The sequence below is a fragment of the Fusarium subglutinans genome (assembly GCF_013396075.1).
Source record: "Fusarium subglutinans strain NRRL 66333 chromosome Unknown NRRL66333_c0000008, whole genome shotgun sequence".
Classification (NCBI taxonomy): domain Eukaryota; kingdom Fungi; phylum Ascomycota; class Sordariomycetes; order Hypocreales; family Nectriaceae; genus Fusarium; species Fusarium subglutinans.
In genome coordinates this window covers 42799-55265 of record NW_023502071.1, presented here as the reverse complement: position 1 = coordinate 55265, position 12467 = coordinate 42799, and the positions used below count along the sequence as shown (strand labels likewise).

The 12467-nt window shown below is 48.3% G+C and overlaps 5 protein-coding genes across 5 annotated transcripts; 2 read left to right on the top strand and 3 right to left on the bottom strand.

The window, feature by feature from the left end:
* Nucleotides 1-1347: 1347 nt before the first annotated feature.
* On the bottom strand, nucleotides 1348-3978 carry FSUBG_1462 (ATP-dependent DNA helicase Q-like 3; the record flags this gene model as incomplete). Its single annotated transcript, XM_036679131.1, has 9 exons — nucleotides 1348-1395; nucleotides 1443-2461; nucleotides 2509-2551; nucleotides 2602-2727; nucleotides 2782-2893; nucleotides 2945-3086; nucleotides 3134-3167; nucleotides 3217-3549; nucleotides 3610-3978. 9 exons carry the CDS (start codon nucleotides 3976-3978, stop codon nucleotides 1348-1350), a joined length of 2226 nt encoding a protein of 741 aa, XP_036542936.1.
* A 967-nt stretch (nucleotides 3979-4945) lies between these two features.
* FSUBG_1461 (uncharacterized protein) lies at nucleotides 4946-5292 on the top strand (the record flags this gene model as incomplete). The annotated part of the gene is made up of 2 exons (XM_036679130.1): nucleotides 4946-5068; nucleotides 5116-5292. The coding sequence occupies 2 exons, from the start codon at nucleotides 4946-4948 to the stop codon at nucleotides 5290-5292; spliced, it is 300 nt and encodes a 99-aa protein (XP_036542935.1).
* A 239-nt stretch (nucleotides 5293-5531) lies between these two features.
* Nucleotides 5532-6020, bottom strand: FSUBG_1460 (uncharacterized protein; the record flags this gene model as incomplete). The annotated part of the gene is made up of 1 exon (XM_036679129.1): nucleotides 5532-6020. The coding sequence occupies one exon, from the start codon at nucleotides 6018-6020 to the stop codon at nucleotides 5532-5534; it is 489 nt and encodes a 162-aa protein (XP_036542934.1).
* Nucleotides 6021-8558: 2538 nt separating this feature from the next.
* Nucleotides 8559-9677, top strand: FSUBG_1459 (uncharacterized protein; the record flags this gene model as incomplete). The annotated part of the gene is made up of 3 exons (XM_036679127.1): nucleotides 8559-8767; nucleotides 8822-9253; nucleotides 9302-9677. 3 exons carry the CDS (start codon nucleotides 8559-8561, stop codon nucleotides 9675-9677), a joined length of 1017 nt encoding a protein of 338 aa, XP_036542933.1.
* Nucleotides 9678-9989: 312 nt separating this feature from the next.
* On the bottom strand, nucleotides 9990-11641 carry FSUBG_1458 (cytochrome P450 monooxygenase 55A1; the record flags this gene model as incomplete). The annotated part of the gene is made up of 8 exons (XM_036679126.1): nucleotides 9990-10102; nucleotides 10155-10344; nucleotides 10396-10554; nucleotides 10605-10788; nucleotides 10838-10950; nucleotides 11001-11160; nucleotides 11217-11323; nucleotides 11375-11641. 8 exons carry the CDS (start codon nucleotides 11639-11641, stop codon nucleotides 9990-9992), a joined length of 1293 nt encoding a protein of 430 aa, XP_036542932.1.
* Nucleotides 11642-12467: the final 826 nt, after the last annotated feature.

Below are 12467 nucleotides of genomic sequence, written 5' to 3'. Positions count from 1 at the left end.
GAGCCTGGCTTGGAGCGTTACAAGTAGAAACCTGACCCGCCCCACCCACTGCTCCGTCCAATGTAGGTACACAGTACTCCGTACAGCACGCGACTGTGTGTACAGCGGACCTACGGGGACTTACAGCACAGTATCGCCCAAGGACAACACAGCACAGTATGTAGGTAGGTACCCCACGGGAAGCAGGGAGCATGGATGTCACTCGTATCTGGATCTTTCATAAAAATAGAAAGACACAAGAAACTCAAATGTCGGGGTCCAGATCGAGTTCGAGATAGGAAGATTGAATTAACGTTCTGTATCCGTGGTCCTTGAGATCCATCGTCTGTTCGCTGACAGTTGGAGTTTGGCTACACCGAAACCGCTATAGCCTCCCCTGTCATCTTGTTAGTGCACTGACGCCATCATTTTCCTGTTTTTCCCCTGCATTTAACGGTTCAGCATAAACAACCACGTCCCCAAAAGAGAACAAAAAAGAAACCTCAAACAGGGAATAACAAAGAAGCCAAAGTGAATGCAACTTCGGTCACCCTATTCAGAGGTCGTTTGATGTCTGGTCAAGTGCTCACAGACATCATCTGCCATAATGACGCCATTCCGGCAATTCGGATCCGTTTTATGTATGTTTTTTTTAGGCGACGCCGCAGTGAGTGACTCGACTCGACCTGACTTGTTTTGACACGGGATGGAAAATAGCGCACCCCGACCGAAGTAGTTTCTAGAACAAAGCATTCGGTCTGCCCGTTTCAAAAAAAAAAAAAAATCCGTCGTCTTTTGAATGCGCGTTTGGGCTACTCTGGCTACACGAGGTCCCTGCCAATATCGCATGATGGGACAGTGCACCCTTGTATTGCTCATCTCGTTTTCCGTCAAGTGCAAAGACCATGTCAGCCCTGCTAAGAAATTGGTCAAACAGTCCACAAACAGGGCTAAGATGGACGATGGAAAATGCCCTTTCGAGGGCTCAATCGATCGCGCGACGTAAAACGGCCAAAGCGACACTTGTTCTCGGGTTTATTCCGGCCATTGGAGGTGGTCATGTGTTGGCCTGCTTGCTGGTCTTTTGTCCTGACGCGTGTCATTTCCTCTCCAGACCCATCTTGAAGTGAATCATGCTGTTGTATTCGCATTTATGCGTTATACGAATCCGATCTTAATATACATGCGACCTCAATTCATGTACGCGATACAAGATCCATTCCACATTACTTCCCGATATTGTCAGAGCCCCAATATTCCTTTTTTCCCATCATTAAGTACCCCGACGCGGGGAACATCGTCAGCCGGTTGATCGCAGTAAACACCACTTGAAACACCGTCCCGGGTAGCGCCATCTGTAAACACCAATCATTCGTCCTTTTCATGGCAAGCCTTCTTGAACTCCTTCAAAATTGCCTGTAGAATTGTCAGTAACAGTCATCACTATAAATAGTCACACGTACATCGAAATCGTGATCTGCCATGGACATGAACGCTGGAGACCTGTCTAGCTTCAACTTGCCAACACGCGGGCTCTTGATGCCAAACGCAATCCTCGCCAGAAAACGCGCATCATCTCGGATGTCTGTTGATATCAGTACCTTGTTGATTGCTGCTCTGTCAACCTGCTTGGGTGTCCAAGGTGGCTGCTTCACAGCTGCACCTCTGAGACAGAACGTGCAGTGTCCGCATTTCTTCTTGTTCTCTGGGAGATCCATGCCGAAATGCTGTGCGATCGACAGGCCGAAGCATTTTGAGGCTGTGACAAAATTAATGACATCTTTGAGTCTATCGAGAGCCTGCTTCTCGCGCCTCTTAAGGTCTTCGTAGAGCTTGTCTGTGAGATCGTCGATTGCTGTATCTGTCTTTGGTAGCTTGCCCATCACTTTGTACTTCTGCTCGACTCCACCGACCGTGAGGACGATAGCACCACTGTTGTTGAGATCATTGAGGAGGTTGACGATCTCGTTCCGTCGTAGACCCTCATCGTTGGCGACCTTCGTTGGATCAATCGAGTGGAATTTCTTGGCCTTCTTGGCATGCTTCAGAATGGCCTTGCTCTCTGGCGTGTTCATGCTCTTGAGGCGGGGGTAGTATTGTCCATGTGCCTCGAACTTGTAAGAGCTGTACTCTGGTGTTGTCGCGCGGATGAGATTGAACCTGAGCTCCAGCGCAGCGTAGATGACACTCAGGGGACTCATGCGGATGTCGAATTGCGATGATTGGTGGTAGTGACTGACTTTGAAAGTTTCGCCGAGCGGCAGTTTGACAACGTCGCCATCGAAGATTTCCTTGAGGAGGTTACGTAACGAGGTGCGAGACGGCAGGTCACCGCGCGCAAAGTTCTCTTTGATCCAAAAGTCTTCTCGACAGAGGTAGAGCATGCAGTAGCTTGGTTTGCCGTCACGACCGGCACGGCCGACTTGCTGGCAGTATTCCTCGACGGTACTCGGGATATCCCAGTGGATGATGTTTCGAATATCTGCACTCGTCAGCCATATGCTCGCAGAGGGAATCGCGCCGACCAACCTGACTTGTCGATACCCATGCCAAATGCAATAGTTGCAACCACCTGAGTCGTTGTAAGTAGTGTCCTCCAGCATTGGATCGAGTCTAGCCCACCGTTTGTATTCTAGAACTCATGAAATTATCTTGAATCAGTCTCTTCTCATCAATTTTCATACCGGCGTGGAAGTGGGCGGCGGGGACTCCCTGCTTCGAGAGATGTGCCGCCAGCTCTTCGGCTTGCTACGTGAAGTATCAGCGCTGTGAAATCACAGTAGGGGAAAAAGACCGGGCAACCTTCTGGAGAGTGGTGTAGATGAGTGTCGAACCGGGGTGCGTTTTTAAGAACTTGAATAGAAGCTCATACTTGTCATCCTTGGCCTTAACAGCCTCGGCTTCGAGTCGAAGACTGGCGGTATTAGCAAAGATCTCAGAGTATGCAGAATGAGTAAGAACTCACTTAGGGCGATACACTGATGTTCTGAAAACGCCTTCATCGGAAATGTCGAAAGCTTGGCAGATGTCTTTGACGACAGGTGGTGTAGCGGTGGCTGTCAGGCAGATGACTCGCTCGGCCTTGATCTCCTGAACGAAGCGGGCAACTATCTTAAGTCAGCGTGTGCCATTCAGCCGGCGCAATGATACAAACCTTTCAGGTAGTCAGGGCGAAAGGAATGCCCCCACTGTAACAAGATCAGGAAATTTGCTGCAGTGAACGGAGGAGGGACATACCTCTGAGATGCAGTGAGCTTCGTCCACGCCAATCATTCTAACGCCTCCCTTGACCCGCTTCATCGTCTCAACGAACCCTTCGTTGTTGAGGCGCTCGGGAGCGCAGTACAGTAGTCGTAGCTGTCCCTCTCGCAGATCCTTGTTGATCTTCTGGATTTCATCCCAGCTTTTCGTGGAGTCCATGCACTCCGCTGCGATGCCTCTCCGCTTGAGCGCATCAACTTGGTCCTTCATCAGAGCAATGAGAGGCGAAACGACGATAGTGATACCCGAGTCATTGGTCTGCCGTTCTTTTGTCTGGCAGTCCATTTCTGGAAACGCGATGGCAGGGATCTGCTTGTATCAGTATGGGACATCTGCTGACGGTGTTGGGACGAGAGAGTTGAAACGAACCTGGTAGCAAAGGGACTTTCCGGCACCTGTTGGAAAGACCGCAAGTGCATTTTCTCCATCGAGAAGTCTGGATATTGCAGCCTCTTGCTCATGGCGAAACTCTTTGTAGCCAAATTTGTCGGCCAACAGCTTTCGCGCAAGCTGAATTCGTTGTGTCTCGCCAAGTCGGCCATTGGGACTACTGAGGAACCCATGTCGCGCTTTTTTTGCATGCGCTTGATCTTGAATGTCGTTCTCTTTGCCTCTGCTATGCTTCTTGGGCGGATTCATCACTCCCGCCTCTTCGAGTTCGTCAAAGATGAGGTCATCTTCATCAACGTCGTCAAAGAGGGCGTCTCCAGAGTCAAAGTCCTCGTCGGACAACTCCATTCTGTGATTCGATACGCCAAATAAATGATAGGAGCAGAACTTATAACTTCACACCGCGTGAAACAAGATTGGAAACAAACGATTAGCGATGCTGTGAGGAGCCTTGGTGATTTGTGGCAATTTACTCCAGAGGTGCCTTAGGCGACGCGTACTGAGAGTTACGCGGTGACGCCTGATCACGTGGCATGCTGTTTGCGAGGAAGGCAAAGTGGTGGGTCATAGTGCGGCGTATGACAGAAATAAACAGTAAGGCGCTAGCTCGTTGTCCCACATTTTATGCATGAATTTGAGATGATCCTATCTCATCTGATCTATTAATTTTACCCCGATTGTGGTCTTAGCTTACATCACCGCATTCCTTCACTATTTTCTGTGATTCTTAAAGCTCGAGTCTGGATGACCCCGTGATTGTGCAATCAATAGCTTGATATTCTTTTTTATTCTGATTTCAGTGGTAAAAAAAGACTAGAGCTGAGGTGACCAATTATTGTATGCTTGGTCTTGACTTATAAAATGAGGTGAGATTACAATGAACGTGTCGCCCAGCGCAGCACAACATCACCTGTCCTTTCATGCACAATATTGGAGCACCTGGAGCATTTATCCCATTCAGCCGGGCATTAAAAGCCCCAATTTGATCGACAAAACCTTCTCGTTCCCAATGGCTACACTGTGGGGAAGCATAAAAAAGCTACGTCATAGATGCGAAGTCATGACATTGATAGGATGAGGCGACCATAACAGTGAGAGGAAATATTATTTAAAGGTTGCGATATCATAACGCTTGTTTTATTATCGAGATTCTCAAATCCATCCCTGCATGAAACATCCATGACGTTGGCTTACTCGTCCTTCGTCACCAATATAAGAACAACCGTCTAAGCGTCAAGACTCTCATCTTTCGCCAGGGAAACAGAAAGATACCTCATTTCTCGTTTCTACCAATCAGTTATCGCCAACCTTGAGAATGTCGGGTTATGCGCAGAACGAGCGTGGCCAGGGCATGTCTCACGCCACAGCTCCCTCCAAGCTCTCCGAAGGTGTTCAGCGACAGATGCCCAAGGGTCTTGAACATGCTCTTCCTGAATCTGTAGGTTTTCTACGAGCAGTCGAAAATAATTATGTCTAACGTTTCAGATTCACCCCACGGAGTCTACACCTGGTTCATCTGGTGGCATCTCATATGCGAAGGGCGGGGAGTCATCCCTGCTACCACAAAAAGTTCAGGAAAGTTTGCCTGAGGGAGTGAAGAGAGCCATACCCAATGCTATTCATGATACTGGAGACAATACCGATTCGAATGATAAGCACTGAAGCGTTTACTGGGTTTGCGGTCTGTCATCTTGCAGGATAGTCAAGAACATGCGCAGGTAATGAGGGAGATGGACATAGGAGAAACTGATTTTATTGCAATCTACTGATGCGTTACTTGCGATAGGATATTGAGTGGACGGGAGGATTAATGAAACATGAGTCGAGATATTATACATGAGTGATGGAAAGGCCCGGTTCCAGCAGCGTATGCAGCTTGACCACTACGCAAACCCACTGACCTACAAATACAAAAAGAGCCCAGTCGCCAGGATGATTACGGCCGTGATCCCATGACTGATGCTAGCATTGACAGCCTTCTCTTCTGCCTCCCCTTCAACATACTCCTTGTTCGCAAACTGCCGCACAATAACAGCATCGCCAACTCCAACGAAGGTACCGAACATGAAGCAGATCCCCAGACACTTCTTCGTAACCGCCGCAGCTAGTGGGCTCACTTGGCAGATCGGGGAGAATTGCCAGAACGCATAGAGGCCAAGAGTGCTGAGACCTGTGCCGATGTTTCGTAGTCCAGTCGCGTAGATGAGAGATTTCTGGAATGCTTCGGATTGCGAGGAAGAGGTCTTATCAGCAGCTGGGGCGTGAAGACCGAAGAGACGCATGGCATTGTATGGAGACACGAAGCTGTAGATTCCAATGCTTGTGCCAGTTACTCCGAAGAGGAGGGGAAATGCCATGACGACAGTCGTGGTGGTGATTCCAGCCGCCATGATGATTGGGTTGTTGACACAAATGTGATTTGTTCAGATAGATTCTTGACAAGGTATTGGATTAGCTCAGTTTGATGGAAGAGAGGGTAGGATAGGATTGGTGATTGAAGAGGTGACGATCACGATAGTGACGCAAGAGGTTGACTTGGCGATTCGCTCTCGTAGATGCATATTCTGTGTAAATCGCTAACGTTAGCTTGGTGGACTCCGCACCTAGCGAGGCGCTCTCGGAAGCGCTATGTAAGCCGTGTAGCCGTCGCCATGTCTCAGTGTAGAGCGCTAAGGTGAATAACAGGAGGACAATCTGAGAGAAGTCTAGTAAATTTATCGTAAAAGTTTGCCTCATTCGGGCTATCGCGGGAAGTGATCTCGTGAGGGCTCTATCTAAGCTGTAGTCCTCACGATAACTTCAGCCTCAGATGATACATGAGATACAGTTGTTTCATTTTGGGACACAACAAAGAAAGCAATCCAATTGATCTGTATGCCAAGAGCGCAAAGGTCTCCATTCGCCAGTGTAATTTTCCCACCGTTATGTGAATTGCGGCGGGGTTTACTCTGCGCGAGACTGCCCTGACTGGGCTTGTACAAGCTTCTCATCTGCCTGATAAAGGCCCTAGAATCTAGGGCCTAGATGTACCTGAACTACGTGTTTGTTCCTTACCCAAAACTTAAGCTAATTCTTTCCGTGTCACTGCCCTCGGGCATGAAGAGCGGAAAGCCATCAGCCGAGCTTTGTTCACGGACACTGTCGAAGGAACAACTTTTTTTGAAAGAAGAAAACAATTTTGCTAAGCTCGGATTTCGAGAACTGATGCAAGATAAGTGACCCAAGAGGTCGGTTCAAAGAATGACCTGGCATAGTCATCGCTAAGTTTCGACCAACTCTACTGCATACACAAGGCTAGGGCGGTACACCAAGTTTTCGTCCCTCAAATCGGATCATAAATGCTCATATCATGGAGAAATCGCAACACTTTACGCCACACTACACCTCTAGTCCTGAACAATGTGTTGAGCAGATATTGCACGTCGGCACTGAAGAGCCGCCCAGGAACAACCCCCGTTCGCCAATTCCCAAGTCTCAATTGTGTGTGCCTAAAAAGCCTCTAATTTGCTGGGATACGAAAGGGGCCCCAAGTTCTGCAGGTCAGCACAGACACAAACACGAACCCCTGGTGTGTTTCCGAGGCTAAGGGCGACGGCTGCGTGCTAAGAAAACATGTGAGCCATGGATTGACAGGGCTATTCATTGAGACAAGCTTGCGAGAGCGCGCCATCACATGTCGTAAGAAAAATGATTGAGCAGTTATGCGAGTATAGAAGACATCGTTTTTTGACCGACGATGCGGTACAGAGATACGGGACCGGCTGTTGAGATAGTTGTTTGAGAGACATCGCGACGGGCCAAGTTGTTATAGAGTTGGGAGAAGTTTGAGAATTGGAGTAGGGTCGTAGGTCAAAGAACTTCCCAGATATTCATGGTGACGATCATCCAATTGACCAAAGGTATCGTAGAGTTCAATACTGAATCTATCCGCGTTCTCACAACCGGCTGGCCGTGGATGAGATTGCCTAGAACGATCCTGTTCGCACTGACCTCCGGTAATACAAAATGCCGTGAGGATCAAGATCGATAGTTTCATCAGACGGAAGGGCTCCCGGCGCGATCTAACTTAGCTCAGGTCACACTAGATCAGAATGCTACATGGACAGCCCTATAATTGCTTCGTATTGATGCGAGCTTTAAACTTTGTGTTAGCGTCTTGCTCGCTGGACTGGGGTTTCAGGAGGTGCCTGTGCGTCGCGGTATCCTCAGCGTTGAGCCGGCAATTAGTATAGCAGCTGGAAAGGCGTTTGTTGTTTCAAGCTACTGGAAATTGAATTCAAGTCGAAAGAAACTTGGGCTAATAATAGGGTGATACTCAAGCCACGCATTGTCTGCAATTCCAGCGTTGGTGGTAACGCCTTGTCCCTGTGCTGATCTTCACAGCATGCGCCAATCGCGTATTCCCTGTAGCTTATCTGTGTCAGTTCTTACGTATCGCAAGCTCCCTGTGATCGTCTACGGGGAGTCGGGGACCATATCCCAGACCTTGGAGATGTCTTGCTGACTCGCAGAGATTACCGACGACATTCGTTTCCATGTTTCTTCAACAATCCGGGGTTTATCACGGCCTATTCATGCTTGGTAAAGTCAATTATGTGGGGTGTCACCGGCATTGTTCCTAAGCACTTCCCATCTTGAGGGTTAGCGCTCGTAGATCTTCAAGCCACCGTTTACTCTCGGCTAGTGTTCTGACTCTGCTCCTTAGCGGTGACAATCATCATCTACCGAGAAACAGGGTGAACAGCTGAGCTTGTTGCATGTTTGGCACCGACGTTAGCAAAGCTAATTTAGATTGGGCTCATGCACGATACGAAAACTATTCGTAGGCTGTAGCTGGCTCTTGAGAAAGGGCTGCAGGTATATAGTTCCGATCATGCCCTATCCTGACCCAGGCGTTCTTCCATCATTTGTCTTCCCAACTGCCCAGCATGATCGATCTAGCATCTGTTTACTATGGGTTGTTCCTCGGCGTCTTCATCTTCACGTTTGCGAAGGCCGTGTCACAGACCAGAGCCATCTACAGGCGCACTCATAGCCTCCGCAATGCCTACCTCTACATGATCTGGTCCGAGGCCGTGGTGAATTTCGTATTTGCTCTCATCACATTCCTCTACCTCAATGGTATCATCCCTGGAAAGTGAGTACCTCGACGTCCCCTCTCGTTGCCTCCTTTGCTCATCATCTTTAATAGTCTGGGATTTCTCCTCGCTACCGTCATCCTATGGTCGATCCAGACGCAACTACTCCCTCAGATCATCGCCAACCGAGTATCTTTGATCATGACGAACCGACGCCGAGCGAGACACCTGAAGTGGGGGCTCGTGGTCTGCATTCTGTGTGTCAATGGCGCTGTCTGCTACATCTTCACAGTCGCACACCTTGACACTGCTACACCTTCGCAGAAGCATACGAACATGATTTTCGAGAAGTGTGAGAAGACCTTCTTCCTCATCATCGACTTGGCGCTCAACATGTACTTCTTATACCTGGTGCGGTATCGTCTGATTGCTGATGGCCTGAATAAATACTGGAGATTATTCAACTTCAACGCTGGAATGGTGTTTATCTCGACATCGATGGATATCTTTCTTCTAGGGTTCCTTAGTCTACCAGACCCTTACCTGTAAGTCTATCGCGCACTACGAGCAGACCTTAGCTGACACTTGAGCAGATACGTCCAATTTGCCCCTCTTGCATACATCGTCAAGCTCTACATAGAATTGCTCATGGCAAACCTCATATCCAAGGTCGTTCGAGGTAACTCGCGTAGTCAAGGAGAAGGATGGTATTCTAGCAGTCGGGACAAGTCCAATCCAACAAACTATGGTCTTACGTCCCGTGTAGTAGTGACTACTGGTCCACCTGTCCCGACCCGCGGAAGCAACCTCATCAGTAGAATGGGTAAAGATAGCAAAGACCTTGAGAGAAACGAGGGTAACAACGGATCGCAAGTTCATCTAGCGACATTCCCGGAACCGCATGGCATCACCAAGACTGTTGAAACCACGGTCGTGGTTGGAGATGGAGAGAGTGATCGGACCTTTTAACCGAGTGGGAAAAGCAGCCTATCAATACTGGAACGTCATATAATCTTGACTGTTGGCATCCAGAAACTAGTATTTGGCCCTTTATAATAAGATCATGTGAATACTCAGAGGCAGAATCACTAGTGCATTACCATCTGGACTCATCGATTCATTAGCATTTCTAGAGAAAATATGAAAAGTGATGTTGTCTGAAGATAGATGGATCGTTTTAATCACGGTTCGCAGGTCGACGCTTGTAGAGTTGAGACAATTTATTCGGTTGCTAATCAGAGATATATGCGAACACGGCTACATCCACTACTCTGGGTATCCTCAGAAAGTGACAGGCAGGTCCACGATCCCGACATCTCGGTTTAGAGGCGTGTAGTTGATCTTTTCCAATGGGATAGCAACCTTTAGATCTGGTAACTTCTGATACAATGTTGCTACAATCCGTTAGTTGTAGGCATCTCAAACATTCAAGGCATGTATACATACAGAACACAGTTGTCAGCTCAGCCTTTGCAAGATGCTCGGCGATACATCGGTGATCACCGAAACCAAACCCGAGAGGATCTTGTGCAGGCCAATTGCGGTTCATATTGAACTCATCAGGATTCTCAAAGACTTCCTCGTCTCTGTTGGCTGATTGGTTGGACGCAATAATGCCTTCGTTGGCTCGGATAAGCTGACATGGGTTAGTACTCTCCATGCCTGAAGCATAAGGGGTTGTACTTACCTTGTCTCCGATCATGACATCCTCCTTAGCCGTACGCTTGATGGCGAGTGCAGACGCAGTGTGGTAGCGACAAAGCTCCTCGACAAACTGGGGCGCGAGGGATGGATTAGTTTTGAGCTGCGCCAGCTGATCAGGGTGCTGAGCCAGAGTGGCGACGCCCTACAAAGTGTTAGTAAATAGACGGCAGGCGTATAAATAGAACCACATACCAGAGTAATCATGTTCACCATGGTTGCGTTGCCAGCTACAAGGAGCAAGAAAGCAATCTGGACCGCGTCGGACCTGTCAATAGTTCCAGGCTTGACTTGTTCCGTGCAGAGCTTGCTGATGATATCATCCTTTGGCTCTACGAGGCGCTGCTCGACAAGAGTTGCAAGGTAGTCAAGGAGCTCCCTGTGAGTTGTCAGACTTCAATGCTGGGATGGTTCACAATTGGACCTACTGGTTGGCGGACGATGCCTCCCGGGCAGTGGAACTGCCATTTGTTCGAATAGCGTTCTGCTGGGTAAGATACTCGAGATCCTTGAAAGGAACGCCGAGGAGTGTGTAGATGATCTAGACCGATATGAGACATGTTCTTGTCATAGAAGTCTGTTGAGACTTACGTAGGAGGGGACAGGGAGTGCAAACTCTTTGACAAGATCAACCGGACCATTGGCACATCCCTTCTGCTTCATTTGATCCAGTAAATCATCGACAGTCTTCTGGATGTAAGGCTGCAGATTCTTGACAGCTTCGGGGGTGAAGGTCGGCTCCACCATTCTCCTTCAATCTGCGTCAGCCCTGTTCATCTGGGTATGCAAGGCTGTTTAGGTGCTTACCTCTGACGCATGTGCTCTGGGGGATCCATGTCAACAAATGTCGGCTTTGCCTTGGCTGCTTGCTTTCCACCGGCGCTAAGCTCAGGGAAGCCTTGGCGAGTGCGGACCTTGAGCCAGGTTAGAACCGATAGAGCCCATCAGATGATATCAGATCATACCTTGGAGAGCTTGTCGGAAGTAGCTACGAAGCAGACATCTTTGTGCTTAGTGACGAGCCAGGCGAGAGAGCCGTCAAAAAGCTTGACTTGGGAAACAGGATTCGTAGCTCGAAGTTTGGCGAACTCGGCGGGTGGCTCGGGGCCAGAGGCGCGCAAGAAAGGGAAGCTCAGTGCGTCAGATGCCATTGCGTACGTTCTATTGAAGTGCTTTAAACTGAAGAGTACTCTTTTGTTGCGGAGTGCGAATTGAAGCTTAGTAGTAGCCATGGCGATGGGAATAACGATGAGAGATGATGGAGGGTTATATTTCATTGAAGCGAAAACCAGATGTGGAGTATTGGGCTTGAAGTATTCCATATTCATCCGTATTCGACGGGATCACGAGATGCCATTGATTTCCAATCAAGTCCCGATCTGTCTCGGCTTATGCTTGACGATTGCATTTCCGCTGCATGGGCGATCGGGCGGACGAGTCGGATTGCCAGGCGTCTGCAACGGGTGTTACAAATATCGGCATTATTACTTGTCAATGCGTCTATGGTCGTACTGTTCGGGAGTTCACGGCTACGCAAAGACGTTGAACATCTTCCTACCTTATGGACTATATTCGCAGTAAAACTTGACCAAAACCCTCTTTTCTCCAGTTATTGAAGATAAGGTACTACAGGTACTGTTTCAAATTTTCATCGCAATTAAAGTTATTTTGTTTCTTTATGTTATATTTCCTGAATTGTATAAGAAAATTTGATGACCTGAGGATTATGCGTGTCGTTCCTTGGAGATGCTGATTCCCGCGGAGATGCGCAAACGCACTCTTTAAATACCTACGACAAAATGATATGATTCCATGATCTGTCATCAAAAAAGCATCCCACCCACTAGGGAAATTTGTATAGTGCTATAAGCAGCCTCATGATTCGACTCTTAGTCAACCCACGTCATATAGCGATCTGGCTGGAACTTGCCTTGTTTCGCCTCTTCCGTATCACAAGACACCACGACTTAGCGATTATAAGGAAGAATACGGAACAGAATCGCTTATCCTGCATATTTCGACTCTGTGTCACGATGATGACTTACAGAGAGTAATATG